General features: G+C 33.8%; 1 protein-coding gene across 1 annotated transcript in view; it reads left to right on the forward strand.

Annotated features, from left to right (window-relative positions):
- Positions 1 to 15238, forward strand: part of SEMA3A (semaphorin 3A) — a 200733-nt gene that overhangs the window by 161241 nt on the left and 24254 nt on the right. The window contains exons 8-12 of the mRNA XM_008686188.2: positions 430 to 544; positions 633 to 702; positions 2545 to 2689; positions 5770 to 5989; positions 8933 to 9024. Coding sequence (XP_008684410.1) covers positions 430 to 544; positions 633 to 702; positions 2545 to 2689; positions 5770 to 5989; positions 8933 to 9024 — 642 coding nt within the window. The remainder of the gene's footprint in view (positions 1 to 429; positions 545 to 632; positions 703 to 2544; positions 2690 to 5769; positions 5990 to 8932; positions 9025 to 15238) is intronic.

Raw genomic sequence — 15238 nt, forward strand, 5'->3', positions numbered from 1 at the left:
TCAGTGAGGAGGTAAATGAATTTCCTTTATTAAGGCTTACACAAATACTTTTTCAGTGTGCTGTTTGTAAAGTCAAATTGTTTCAGCTGTTTAACTTATAAAATATTCAGTGCGATATGCTTTCGTTTGGGATCTATTTTCAGTGTGGGTTACAAGGTATGCATTTACTCTTCCCTTCAGTAAATACTCATGAAGTGTATCATGTGCCAGTATATTCATTGTATGTTGTGAGTCATTCCTTGAATAAAGTTTGAGTGAATAGCTTTGACCAAAATATAATAAGAAAACATAGTTACTTGGATCTATAATAGAATTACTTTTATTTTGAGAAATAAATTGTACATCTGTCTCAAGATAGGAAGATAAGAGAAATATTTGAAATGATCATTCACATGCACATTTCCTAAAACCTGTGTTCTCTCCTTTCAGAATGACTTCGGGGGGCACAGAAGTCTGGTGAATAAGTGGACAACGTTCCTCAAAGCTCGTCTGATTTGCTCGGTGCCAGGTCCAAATGGCATCGACACTCACTTTGATGAATTGCGTAAGTTGCTGATGTTGGACAGAGAGTATCTGTTCAGACTTTGTTATAACCTCAAAATGCAACTTTTCCTAATTTTGTTTTCAAACAGAGGATGTATTCCTAATGAATTCTAAAGATCCTAAGAATCCAATTGTATATGGAGTGTTTACAACTTCCAGGTAAACAATATTTTACTCTCTTATTAACATAGAAACTTCATGTCTTTAGACGGTGCTTTACAAGTATCCGTAATTTTTGAAAATGTGTTTTTGAAAGAACAGTGTTGGCTTAACCTCTGATCTGTTGTAGATTCTTCAATGGTTAAAATAAGTTATGACCTAAATAGTTGTTTTAAAAAAATAAATTTTAGCAAAGAATATCGTCACTCTAAATAGGATGAAAAATGTGTCATGTTCTATGTATAGCTTTGACTTTAACATCTGAGTGAGATGTAGACTATTCTGAAAAGCAGAAATCTGAGTTTTGATCAGAGTTAATAGTGCTATAAACTGCAAGTGAAACACTTCTTGCCTCTCCTTTCTCTTCCCCTTTTTCCTCCTTCACTCTCCTCCTCCCCTCCTTCTCTCCTCCTTCACTTTCTCCTCACCCGCCTCCTTTCTCCATTACCCATCTTCCTGAGGCTCTTGCTGTCAGTCACATTCAGTATAAAATTATCTCCTGACTATCACATTCAGTATAAAATTTATATTACCTGGAGTTGTTAAAACTAAACAGACATTAATCCATTCCTTCTGCTTCCTCATTACTTAGTACAGTGGTTCTCCGACATCCATCTGAGCATCCATCAGAGTTGCCCAGAGAACATGCTAGGCCTTGCCGCCAGTGTTTCTGAATCTGTAGGAATAGCATGCGCCTAACTATTTGCTATTTCATTTTGAAAATATCATTATTAAATTCTATAAATATTTACTGAGATTTACTATGTGTCAAGGACCAGGCAATATATAATTGATGTTACAGAAAAGCTACCAGGCATCTTTCTTCCCTCATGCAGCTTGCACTCTACCAGACGTTGTCTATGTGGAACAGTTTCCAGCAATAAACCCTTGTAAACACATGTTTTTCATTTGGTATGATTTATAGGTAATTTTCTGTGGTGAGAGATTGGTTAAAAGATAAGCAGTCCATATTTTAAGTGTGCACAACTGTTTTATATCTTTGTATAAGTACATCTCTCAAGCTGTATTTATATAAGTAAAATAAAATGGAAAACTGTGGCAGCTCATGGCAAACTTCCAGTTTGTTTCAGGTACCTGCTTTTTGTCAAGTAAAATGATGGGAATAATTGCTATAATACTCCACTTTGAGTAGGATGTAACAGCTACTAACTTAAAACAATTTTCTGAGTTAGGAAGAGGTCGTTTTAAATGCCTTCACACAAATCAGACTCTGTTACTGTCTGTAATGCTTTTGGTGGTTTGGGAGTTAAAAATAATATAATGTAACACATCCTTTGAGGTTAACTGTTCATTTTCTGTACCAGTTTCAGCTTATAAAATGACTTCTGAAACATTCTTGCTTGCTTAGAAGTTCTCTGGTTTTAGTAATCATGCTTGAGGCTTAACATATTACAAAGTTTATATTTTTATTTCTATTTGATATCAAAATTATATATTACAAATTTAAATATTACTTTAGAATATCTACTTTAGAAGATCATGTGTAGGTGTTTTCCCACCAAAGTTTATGTATATGAATGTGTATCTTCATATCATGTATTGTCTGTATGTATAAATATATGTGCTATGAGTACTAATATGGTTTCATTTATGCCTTCTATTTTTGAGCAATCATAATTTGTTCTCTTGTGTATTGTGAAAATATATACACATGACTGAAAAAGGTACCAAATATTATTTGAGATTGAATTTATGTTCAAGGTTTGATAATTGATATCTGATATTTAAGAACTTAGAACAACTTAAAAACAGTTGTTTTACCACTGTATAAGGATGAAAGTCTGTTGTGTTTTTTTTTTTTTTTTTGTCTCCCTTTTTTAGTAACATCTTCAAGGGGTCAGCTGTGTGTATGTATAGCATGAGTGATGTGAGAAGGGTCTTCCTTGGTCCATATGCTCACAGGGATGGTCCCAACTATCAGTGGGTGCCTTATCAAGGAAGAGTCCCCTACCCACGACCAGGAACTGTAAGTGGCCTAGGTGTTTAAATTATTATTTATTTATGTATTTATTTATTTTTAGTTATCTCTGTATCCAGTGTGGGGCTTGAACTCACAACCCTGAGATTAAGAGTTGCATGCTCCTCAGACTGAGCCAGCCAGGTGCCCCCCTTTATTAATTAATTAATTAATTAATTAATTATGGCCTAGGTGTTTAAAATAGCAAAGGGATAAATTTCTACCAAAGGTTAAAAAAAAAGCAGCTACAAACAGGTATTAAGTATAGATAATATAAAACAAAGGTACCAGGACTATAAACATGGCAAAGCAAGGATTTTCTATGATACTGTGGAATTCTCCATTTAAAAACGTTTTTTACAGACATCAGTGGTTAAGTTCAGTGCTTACCAGTTATTAATAACCATAATTTTTGAGAAGTAGAAGCTGAATGGGTAGCCTTATTTATTTTGTTTTCTGAAAATGGCCTTCATGGAGAGTTGAAACAATTAGGATAATCTGAACTTGTTCTTCCTAATTATAATGAAGGCTTCAAGGATTGCCCATTAAATAGGAGGAAGAAAAGTTTTAAATCGATATTATTTTCCCTTGGGAATGGGACATATCCTTCAAGTAGGTAAAGAAGAAATGCAAGAAAAATCTCAGAGAGAGAGCAGGGCCTACATATTTTAACAGACACTGTCTACTCTTGCTCACCTCTCCTTTTTCCCTCTAGCAACCCTGGGGCACATTCAGCCTTAAAAAAAAAAATGGAGAGAACTCAAAATAAAACCAGCTTTGAATCTGCAATTTAAAGTAGGGAGAAAAAAAACAAAGACTTCAATATGGCAGAAAATGAGTGAAGTTATCATTGATGGCAGAGGCCATAGTATACCTGCACTGAACATCCACTTAAGTGCAACGTTTCTAATCCTAAGAATCTCTAAGGAAGTAACTTCATGTGATGGAAAAACTTATATTTGACTTTAATTTTACTTCAGTTTTGTTTGTTCTGTTAAATTTAAGTAATTTATGTTTTACATATGTTATTAATTGTGAGGTTTTCGTCTTGTTTTTCTCTATAAACTTCTTTATGAGCAAATTGAAAATTTTGCATTTCATAAATATTACTTTTAGCTGATGGTTCTTACAGATAAAAAACCTATAGAGGCTGTCAGAAGAATGAACAAACAAGATGAAATATTGATTATATGAAGTCCAATGGGTTTTATAAAAAGTACAAGATATTTACTCCCATTTCTTAATGGCAAACTGCTTTTACTTTGTTGGTGATGAGTTTTATATCCCTATGGCTGTTTATATCTCTATGGCTCATTAATACGAGTGTATTCTCAGTATAACCTGACTCTTTCTAGTTTCACTTCAAACTTGATGGAATTCCTTCGCTGTGCTAGATATTGTACTGCTATTAGAGATACAGAAGTTTTGATCTGAATACCTATACACTATATTTGCAGTTGATGATAGACATTAGAAATTAGAGATACAGAAGTTTTGATCTGAATATCTATACACTATATTTGCAGTTGATGATAGACATTAGAAATTAGAGATACAGAAGTTTTGATCTGAATATCTATACACTATATTTGCAGTTGATGATAGACATTAGAAATTATGCTATTGTTTCCTTTTCACAGATGGGGACTCTGAGGCAAGGAGAGGAACCACGATTCAATTCAGGCAGTTTGGTTCTAGAGCCTGTGTTCTCACTCATTACTCAGAGAGTTGTTAAAACATGGGAAATTAAGTCAACAGTATGCACCACCAACCGTGAAAGACAGAAGCAGAGAGTAATGCCTAATCTAGGAAATAGAAAAGGGCTACCAGAAGCACAAAACACCTAACTCAATAAATCAGATTCACTTGAATGAGTTCATTAAATCAAAAGAAGTGGCATCTGAGAATAGTCATCTTGTCAACACTAGTGGAGAAAAACATACTAAGTGAAACATATTATATTAAATAAGTAATTTTATAACTTACTAACTGTTGTATTGGTGTATTATTATTGTGTGCGTCTCTATATACAACATACATATATATTCAGAGATAGATTGATACTGTTCCCATTTCAAAACAAGTTTATTTATTTCATTTCCCATGAATTATTAATGACCTGTATCAAGGTAACGGCAAAGACTATTGATTTCTCCTCCTAAGTCTCTTGTAAGATCAAGAACGTCTCTTAATTACAGTTCAGTTCCCAAGCTCTTACATTAAGTGGCAAAAAGTTACGTAGGTATAAGACAAAAGGCAAGAGACTGGAGATGTTGTACTCTGAATGCTTGTGCCACATCACTAAATGCAGTGAAAAGAGACCCAGTGAAATATGAATTTTCTCATTTTTGTTTTATTGCCTTATGGGGAGTGTTCCTATTGAGAGGTGACGTTATGCCAGTGTAGCACAGCGCATCCTTTGTGCTTCTCTGTGCCCGTCATCTGTTCAGCTTGGTCCACCCTGATTGGCCAGTCTCAGGGCCATGGACATTGTTAAACACTATGAATAACACATTTCCTTATCTTTTAAATTAATTATTAATGAGGTAGTACTGATAGTTTTTTGTGGTACTTTTTCAGGGTTATGTTAGAAACAAAGGAATAAAGAATGTTTATATTATCTTTCAGTTTGAAAAGAGCATTTGTATTTTAACATGATGTCATAGGGAAAAAAAAAGTATCCAAGAAAATTATTCTGAGATTCTCTAATCTGATTATTAATTACATTTAGTTGTAACATATTCCATTTTTTATTTCAGATACTTCACCATATTGGTAAAATATATCGTGTTGCCACTAACAGAGGCATCACACTCCTGTACACTGAATTCATTAGATGTGTTTGTAGTTCTTGGTAAGAAATGGTGATGTAACTAAATCCCATTGAGATTTAAGAGATGTTTAGGAAATATATGCTATATATTACATCTACTAATATTAGTAACATTATGTTTTATTTTATCAGTTACTTTAAAGAAATAATGACAGGTTTAGATTTAGTTTATGACCATTGAGGTCATAAATTATTTTCTAATTTATTATTCTATTTACTGTATTTTAATCAAAAGATCTTCTCTTTATCTGAATAGTGTCCCAGTAAAACATTTGGTGGATTTGACTCTACAAAAGACCTTCCTGATGATGTTATAACATTTGCAAGAAGTCATCCAGCTATGTACAATCCAGTGTTTCCTATTAATAACCGCCCAATAATGATCAAAACAGATGTAAATTATCAATTTACACAAATCGTAGTAGATCGAGTGGATGCGGAAGATGGCCAATATGATGTTATGTTTATTGGAACAGGTAAATATTTTGATTTTAGCTCTAAATTTCCTTCCAAAATACTGTTTAATGGACTGAGTGTGCTAAGAACTGAAGGAAGTTTTTATAATCACTGTCGAGATACAGCTAACCTCTAATAAACAACTAAAAAACCTGAACATCCACCATGACAGTGTGTTACTAAAAAAGTAACAAACTGATATATATATTGATTTAAGCCAAATCTCCTTTTCAATCAAAAGTTGATAAATGCAGTCGGGTAAAGCTAATGATTAGGTAGACAATCAGTATCTATGATTGAATCATAACTCTTTTCTATCCATTGGCTTTTTAGAACAAAGATGTATTGCTCAAACCATGGTAAAATTCCCAAGACATTCACTAATGTTTCTGGACTACATTAATGCAAAATTACCTGAACTTTAAAATTATCATAGAGTGCAGATCTTCTAGCAAATAAATTTTGGCAACAAAATTTGTTTAGTGTTTTTGCCATACAATAAAAGAAAACAAAAAACAAAACAAAAAAAACTTCATCAGAGGAACAACAAAATGGACCTAAAGATTCACCGGAAACATTTTAATTCCATTTCTATAGAAATTTAACGAATTTTTTTTACTAATCCCATGATTACCAACAAACTTTTTACAGGTATATTTTCAGAATGAATCCCATTGCTATTATGATATATTTTCCCCCTTCTCTCTTCATTAATACTATTTTGAAAGCACCAGTTACAAAACTGAAACTTGCTAGTTAGGGTCAGATTCCAAGGCAATAAATTCCTAGTCTCCATTAGCATTGTTAACTGACATAAATCAATGAGAAGCAGAGTGACTGCTCCTCTGAAACCTTGTATAATAGCATGTATTTCTCTGGGTGAGAAACAGAAAAAAACTGAATTAACTACAGGGGAATGGCAGTTGTGTGGTAAGTGCTTTAAAGATTTAAAGTTTTATAACGAAATTGTGAAATACTTGTTATCAGGTGTAACAGTGTCAGATTCTGAGCAATACAGTGCAGTCTACTTTAATGAGTGAGAAATTTTATCAAATAAGAGAGTCCCTTTGAGACTCAAGAGTTGGATAAAAATCAATGAATTTTAAGTATCAACTTCAGGTTATATAAATCTTTAGAAATTATAAGATGATAGGATTTGTATTCAATTAATGTCAAAATATAACTAGATCTATCTACGGAGTAATTAAGTTTATTCAGTAATGTCACACTTACCTTTTTTTTCACCTCTGGCCTAAACATGTTGAGGAGTCCCTCACTCTTTGTGCAGCAAAGGCTTGTTTCCGGCTATTTGACCAAAGAAATCTAATCATGAGTTTTTAATTCCTGTTGGACACAAGCTGTCTTTAAAGGAACCAGTTTCATGAGTATGTTGAATGTCCGAAGATGTGGATGGCTATCGGTCAGTACAGACCAGGGTCATCTGTCAGCAAAGTAAATTGATTACAGTAATTTTATCTTTTAACTGAATTGCACATCATAGTATATTGATCCTAATTGAGTAATCTGATTCAATTTGTGTGAAATTGTTTGAAATACTACTCGGTAAAACTAGATCTGGAACACAGATAAAGTTATGTTTGGACACTGGAAACCCATCAGAGGCACTGAGTAGATTAACCTAATTTACCTTTCATCTTGGTGTCATGAGTAGTCTAAAGTCCTATAAACATAGAAGTAACCTCTTAACAGAGGGCCTTTTTTGTTTTGTTTTGTTTTGTTTCACTTTACAAGGGACACACTAGCAAATTTTCTTTTTTTCTTTTCTTCACTAGCAACTTTTCTTGATCTCACAAAGCACATTGTATTGATGCCCTGAAAACGGTTATCAGTGGTTATTCAGTGAATACCTTAAATTATTTTTCTGATGGATGATTCTCTTTTCAAATGAGTCAGTTGAACTGGATTAAAATGAGCCAGTTGAAGCTAAAAATAATTGATCAGCTGATCGGAACTGGAATGTTGAAATGTTGAAGAGTCCATTTTTTTTTTAAATTTTAATAAGATTCTGTGCTTCATTCTATCAACGAATAGAAACATGTCTGTAAATACTGGAAAAATAGTATCCTCTTAACGCCATTTACAGTAAAAGCAACAGCTCTTTTACTTAAAACATTTTGTCTCCTTTCACAATGAGAATTAGTATAAACAGTGCTTTAAATCTCTATACAGTGTATCCAATTTCATAGTTCTTGTGATTTATGCTCCTGAATTTTAAATTTCTTTAGTACTTTAAAATTGGTTTTTCAAGACATTAATCAAACCAATTTATTAACCAAACCTGCTTAACCATTATTGAAAAAACCACCAGAACAAGTAATCCAGGGTGTTTATTTTGGGAAATCAAGTTATTGTCATTCATCACTTAATGGTCATTGAGCTGTCTTTAGGGGCCTATAAGTACTAAAGGCTTCCAGGTGGCAGGAGGATGAGCAGCAAGGCTTGGAAGCTCTTGACTACTCTTGCTTGACAACATTCCTTGTGTTTTGCATCTGCATTAAGTCTTCACAAGGAGTCCCTGACTTCTCAAGAGTGGAAAACCTGTCATATCAAATTAATAGTATCTTTTTTTTTTTTTTTTTAGTTTTTTTTTTTTTTTCCCTGAGACACCTGACAGTGGAGATTAAAAAATTTTTAAACACAATTAATTCAACCTAGTGATTATTATATATATTTTTTAATTTTGCAAGTTCAGGATAAAGCCTTCTTCCAAGCTTCATATATTTCTAAAAATTCAGTTGTGTGTATTCCACAGTTATGTTCATGGTTTATCTAGTTGCACGAAATACATTTGAATATATATTTTATTACTGCTATAACAGAAAAATAAAAGGACGACTGAGGTCAGAATGTTCTTTCTAGTCAAATACTGATACCATTCATTAACACTATCCTTTGTTCAGATCTATTTAAATTGTTTTCTCCTCCTCCACTTTCTTTCAAAGATGTTGGGACCGTTCTTAAAGTAGTTTCAATTCCTAAGGAGACTTGGCATGATTTAGAAGAAGTTCTGCTGGAAGAAATGACAGTTTTTCGGGTGAGTGCTGCTTAATTTCAAGTGTCAACAAGTTCACTTGTATGTCTTTCCCTCAGGACAGCTGCACACTGAACTTGGTATGGACAAGGAGTCTAGCATACCCTTCTAATTAGCTTGTCAATTAGAAAGCCAGACACTAGTCAAAATAAACCTTGAAGCTTTCAATGCTAGTTAAATCTAAAAATGTAAAGAAATATATTCTTGGCTCATATTTTGTTTTCTCAATAATAAAATATATGATTTACATTTTCTATTATTTATATGACTTACCTCAGTGAATAAACTCATGTTGCTTCCCACCCCCAAATCTCCTCTTTCATGCATTATGATATAACTGGGATGAGAGATAACTTCCATGAATGTGTTAAAGGAAAACAATCAGTCGGAATGACAGGGAAATGAAGACATTTCAGTCATTTTTTAGCTTATTCATGAATTATTTTAATCACATTTTCTTAAATCATTTGTTAGCAAAAGAGGTTTGAGGTTTTTATGTGACTGGTGGCAGATATGTTATGGGTTCCTAGTCTCCGACAAAGAGAAATACATAGATATTTGTTCCTTTGTCCAGAATCACAGATGGGCCAGGTAAATTTGTGTACTATTGGGGATAGAGAAAGCAGGATATGGGTTGAAGTGAGAGAGGAGAACCAAAGTAATATAACATATACCACAATATCTGTTGTTTCTTTTAGGTTGCTAGCTAATAGGAAGAGTTTCAACTGAAGCACACCTTGATATGAATTATTTATGAGATATGACAGGGAAATACATGCCCATAAAAGGTGTTACTTCGGTTTTTATTAAAAGAATAGTGCAAACATACGAGGCATTTGTAACGGCAAAATAAACTGGAATTAGAAGGATAGGCAGAAAATGGAAAAACATTGGATCATTTTTTTAACCCACCGTGCGTTCTTGCTCACTATTCAGGAATATTTTGAAGAAAAAATGAAGTAGAAAATGGCAAGCTCTGAATATATACTCATACAATTAAAATTATTATCGGCACTGAAACAGATAACTGGTCAATCAGGACATAAATATCTTGTAATAAACTAAGCAGTGTTCTGGTGGAAATAGTTTGGGCTCTTCAATCACATCTACATAGCTTTTCTTTTTGGAACGCTTATTGGTCTCTTTGTGCTTACCCATCAGTGAAGCAGCAAATGTAATACCTGCTTCGCAAGGAAGCTAGAAAAATTAGAGACACTTACATAAAACATCCAGGATGGTGCCAGATACTATGCTCAAGATTTTATTAATACAATTTTATTGTTTTAACTTAGCTACACTAAAAGTAATCCACATTTCCAGTGGAGTTTTCTGTTAATCCTTGGTTTAACTCTTCAAAATAATAAAAATCATCATAATTCTATTCTGATTTTTAAGTCATGTACTTTGGCCTTACTTTATATCTAGTACAAAGTAATAACTAATCACTATTGTTCATAAAAGTCCCATTTCAATATTTACACATTGATACTTTAGCCTACAAATTCAAAAATACGATTATCCAAGTGGACTGTGGTAATAATGTAGAGCCCCTTAGATTTAGCAAATAAATCACGGGCACTGAGGGGTGAAAAAGTAAATTGCTGCCTTGTGTTCATTGTTGTGTCTCCAGAGCCTAAAATATGTTTTCAGCCAACATCTGTTGAATGAAGGAATCAGTATTGATGAAAAAATGAAATATGAAAAATTAAAGAATTTATGGTCTTCCTCAGGGAGGCCAGACTTAAAGTGAGGCACCAGAATATGTGGAAAACAAACTGGGAACAGCAACAAGTTATCCTGCTGACTATATCCCATAGTAATCTCCAGTGGAAAGAAAAAAATTACCAACTCTATCTATTTAGAAATTTATATTGCTGCCACTGTTGCAAATGAAGTGACAGGAAATATTGAAATATTATGTTAACTTAAAAGTATCTTAATTATTTCCAGACTCTTTTGTATTTGTCAGGTTTCGGTTGTGTGTTTCCCTTCAGTTGTTGTATATTTAATTCCCTGTGTCTCTAGGATTTTAAGTTTATATTTCATACCTTAGCTCTGTTCTTTAGTACATTAATAAAAAATTCTAGTTTGAAAAGATATTAATTTAAACTAATATGTTAAATGACTTAACAAAATCTTGAGAGGTTGAAAGCCTACAATCTTGTAAGCAAAATATTTAATATCTATTAGATTTTGTTAATATTTTGCAGTTTCCAGAGAAATAACACAACTGAATTAAGCCTATGACAACTATTGGAATGACGTATTTGTGGTCTTTAAGATACCATGAGAAAGGTTATTGATCATTCCCTAACAATTAAATATAAACAGATAATATTGTGCTGGTAGAGAAATGATTTTTTGTGAATTTACACGTTCATAAAAAGATTGTTTGCAACCTGGGACACATCTCCTTCCATAGACAAATGTTCCAGTTCTCTCCCATATTTTCTGTTATGCATTATTGTCATTATTATTTCTTTGGCACTCAAGTAGACAAAACATATTTGGGCAGAGTTTAGAGAAATATTTACTTTTAACATTCTATTCTATCAGGCAGAGTTCATACATATATTGTGGTCTAGCAATTGGAATATTTCACTGTCAAACTTTGTTTAATTTTGTAGTGGGAGGGAAAAAAACACAACACATTAAAGCAATTGCTATATACAGTGAAACAAGCAGAGAAGTGTTATAGTTTCTGTATTTCTATTTGAGCCTTGCATGTCATTTCATTTAACATAAAATGAAATTAAAAAGTGTTAAACTGAGCATAACAGTATTTTGACAAAGTAAATAGACAAGGAACAGATTTGGAGTCATAGTAGTATCTGATACTCTTAGAGTTTAATGTCAACCAACAAGTTAATTTTACCAAAATATCATCTCCAGGAGACCATGTTCATTATGTGTCCTTGCTTGGCCGAATAACCAAACTTCATATAAAAGCCTGAATTAAAGCCAGTACTATGTCCATTGCCATCTTGAGATCGGTTTTAGGAAAACACCCTGCCTATCACAGAACATTCCAGTGGTTTCAGTTACATCCAAGAGACTTTTTTTATTCTGGGTGAAATCAAATCCCAAATCAGAGTACAGAAAGAAAAATATTCCTCAGCAACAAAAATTTCCATTTTAGAATAAAATTTTAATAGGTAATAAGAGGTGAAATAAAATTGGCATTGGTATAGGAAATGATTTTAAATTGCCATTACATATTCAAAATGGTATTGAAATGGTATTGAAGTACTAAGACACAAACCTAATTCCAAGTATTACTTGTAATCATAAATCTGTATTTAGATCATATTTACTAGTGATTCTGAACAACTTGTTTAAAGTCAATTGAGCCTCAATTTCTTAATTTCTTAAATTTTTAAAGTTTTTATACAAATTAATTTTACTAGTAAATTAATATTAGAAGTAAGGTATTACTACCTAACTGTGGGATCTTCTTTCCAGTCCAAGGAAGATTTTACTTCTGAGAGTTGCCATGCCTTTAGTACGATGGGTTTTATTTATAGTCCTACTGACTGCAAAGGACTGCAAGGCAGTTATATTGATAACACATGCATTTCAAACTCAATTTATGCAATATTCCATGAACAGCTGAGCTAACAAATGAAAGAGTTTAATTTTCATTCAAATGTAAAACATAATTGATGCTTTCCAAAACGTAGTCTATTAACTCATTCTAAAGGAGCGTCCACGTGCTTAGCATCCTGGGAGTTATGTCGGATTCTCCTGGGATCAGCAGGTTGAAAAGCTCTGCAAGCGCAAAAGTTTAATAAGGACTGGATTAAAATATCTGAAAAAAATATATGGCAAATTAGAGTCATAGAAAATCTTGAAAAAATGCTAAGTTTTTAATTTCATTTTTACTCGAACACCAATTAACTTTGCAATTGAAACCAGTTTCATGAAAAAATGCTTATGAAGCTACATCTGTTTTAAATGGAAGTCATATTCACCACCAGCTATTTCTCAGAAAAAAAACATAGCTTATTTAAATGGATGTCATCTTAATATATTGTCTATTAAAATTCAACGGCAGGCAGCAAATAGCACATCCTATTCCAAACTGTTACTAATTTCCTGGTCCAAAAAATAAATAATTTTCTTTTAATTAAGAAATTCTAGGATTTAATTTAAGGATGTTGAAATCAGGGGCCTGGGTGGGTCAGTCGATAAAGCATCTGCCTTTGGCTCAGGTCATGATCCCAAGGTCCTGGGATTGAGTTCCTCCTATCAGGCTCCTTGCTCAGCGGGGAGCCTGCTTCTCTCTCTGCCTCTTGCCCCTCCCCCTGTTTGTGGGTGCCTGCGCTCGCATGCACTCTCTCACACTCTCTCTCTCTCTCTCTTCCTGACAAATAAATAAAATCTTTAAAAAAAAATAAGAGTTCTGAGGCATAATGAAATTTAATAGAGGAAGCAGTCAAAAGAAATGAGTAGTCAGTCATGCCATATAAAACAAAGAAGTCCAGTAATAATAATATAGACTGAAAGTGTTCATTCACCAATACAGTTCATTGGTGACTTCTGCTTCTGAGAATCACAGGCCACCTCTCTAGGGGAGGGGCTAGCCTCAGGGGGCTGAGGAATGAATGGCGCTGAATGGGACATGAACAAGACAGCGAGTATAGAATCCTTACTTAGATTATTTTCAAAGGAATTTCAGCTGAACTAAAAAGATTAAGGAAAGACCTTTTTTAAAAAAAAGGCTGCCTTTAGCTCAGACAAATTAAGTGGAAGGAACAGAATGCAATGGGGAAAGTGGAAGAGATAGGAGAGAAAAGGAGAAATTGGTAGAGCATTCTTTCATCATTCATTTATTCATGTAACAGATTTTTTTGAGAACTTAAAAATACCAGAAACAATCCCAGGTGCTAGGAATATAGCAGTGACTGAAATAGCCAAACATCCCTTTCCTAAATTAGAGTGTGGGGGGTGGGGGGTGGGGGTGGGGGGTGGCTTACGGAGACAAGAAAGAAAAAATATGAGATGCCTCTGCTGCCCCTGCTTACATCCTGTCAGCCTTATCTCCATCCACCGCAGCCTCACTGTGTGCCCCAGGACTTCTCTGATAGCAGGCAAAAGGACAGGAGTCCCAGCTAGAGGTGTGGGAGATTTAACATTCCTGTGGGCATCCAATGAGTAATGGACTGAATAAATACTTTTTTTGGTACAAACCTCAGTGGACAATTTTGAGAGTCACAGTCTACTATCTCCAGATTTTCTGTCTCAGTGGTGACTTCCATAACATATCTTTTTTTGACTTTTTCTCCTTCCTGTCAATCCTTCCTTCCTCATTCCTGCTCCCTACCTGCAGATAAGACCTTACCTCAGACACTGCTTTGGGGTATAAGGGGAAACTCACAAGACACAAGATAAATGTTATGTTTATATCATATATATGTTGTTACATATATCATATATATCCATTAATGCAATATGCGTGTGTATATTTCTAGATAGTGATAAGCACTAGAGAAAAAACTAAAGCAAGTAAAAGATATGGGGGTTGTGTGTATGTGAGAGAGAGAGAAAGACAAAGAGATTTGAATAAACACTATGTGCCGAGCACATTTGTAAAGTACTTTGCATTTATGAACTCAAATTTAATCTTTTCATCAATCCTACAGGGAAGATACTATTATACTCATTTTTAAGATGAGAAAACTGAATTACAGAGAGGTTATACACCTCACCTACCATCATACTTGTGGCCAGGTTTCCATTTGAATCTATGCAGTGTGGCTTCAGAATCCAACTCTTCACACTTGGCTCAGGGCTCAGCTTTAGTCACCTACACAATCAGGCCTTTTAAGATTATTCTTCCCACCTAAGCCCCTTTCTCATCAGCCACCTCTGAAATCCTCAAGCAGTCTCCTTCTTAATATTTAGTATGTCCACTGATACAATGGAGCACAGTTCAATGAAAGTAAATCTGAGAGAATATAAGCTAAGTGTTCAGGTGGATAGTTTTTGGTGGTCTAAGTTAATCAAAGAGTGATATTTATGTGTTCATGATAGGCTTCAGCAGAACACTCATCAGAATATATTGGTGGTTATCACTTCTGTAGTTATTATCTCTGGATAGCCTGTTGGTAGAAATTGAAGTGATCATGTACTCTGGTAAAAATGTGTAGTGTAGGCCTTTGCACATTAAACAGTCATTTTGATAATAATAAAGTAATCTCATCCTACCCTGAGCTCT

This window comes from Ursus maritimus, unplaced genomic scaffold (assembly GCF_017311325.1).
Source record: "Ursus maritimus isolate PB19 unplaced genomic scaffold, ASM1731132v1 scaffold_3, whole genome shotgun sequence".
NCBI lineage: Eukaryota > Metazoa > Chordata > Mammalia > Carnivora > Ursidae > Ursus > Ursus maritimus.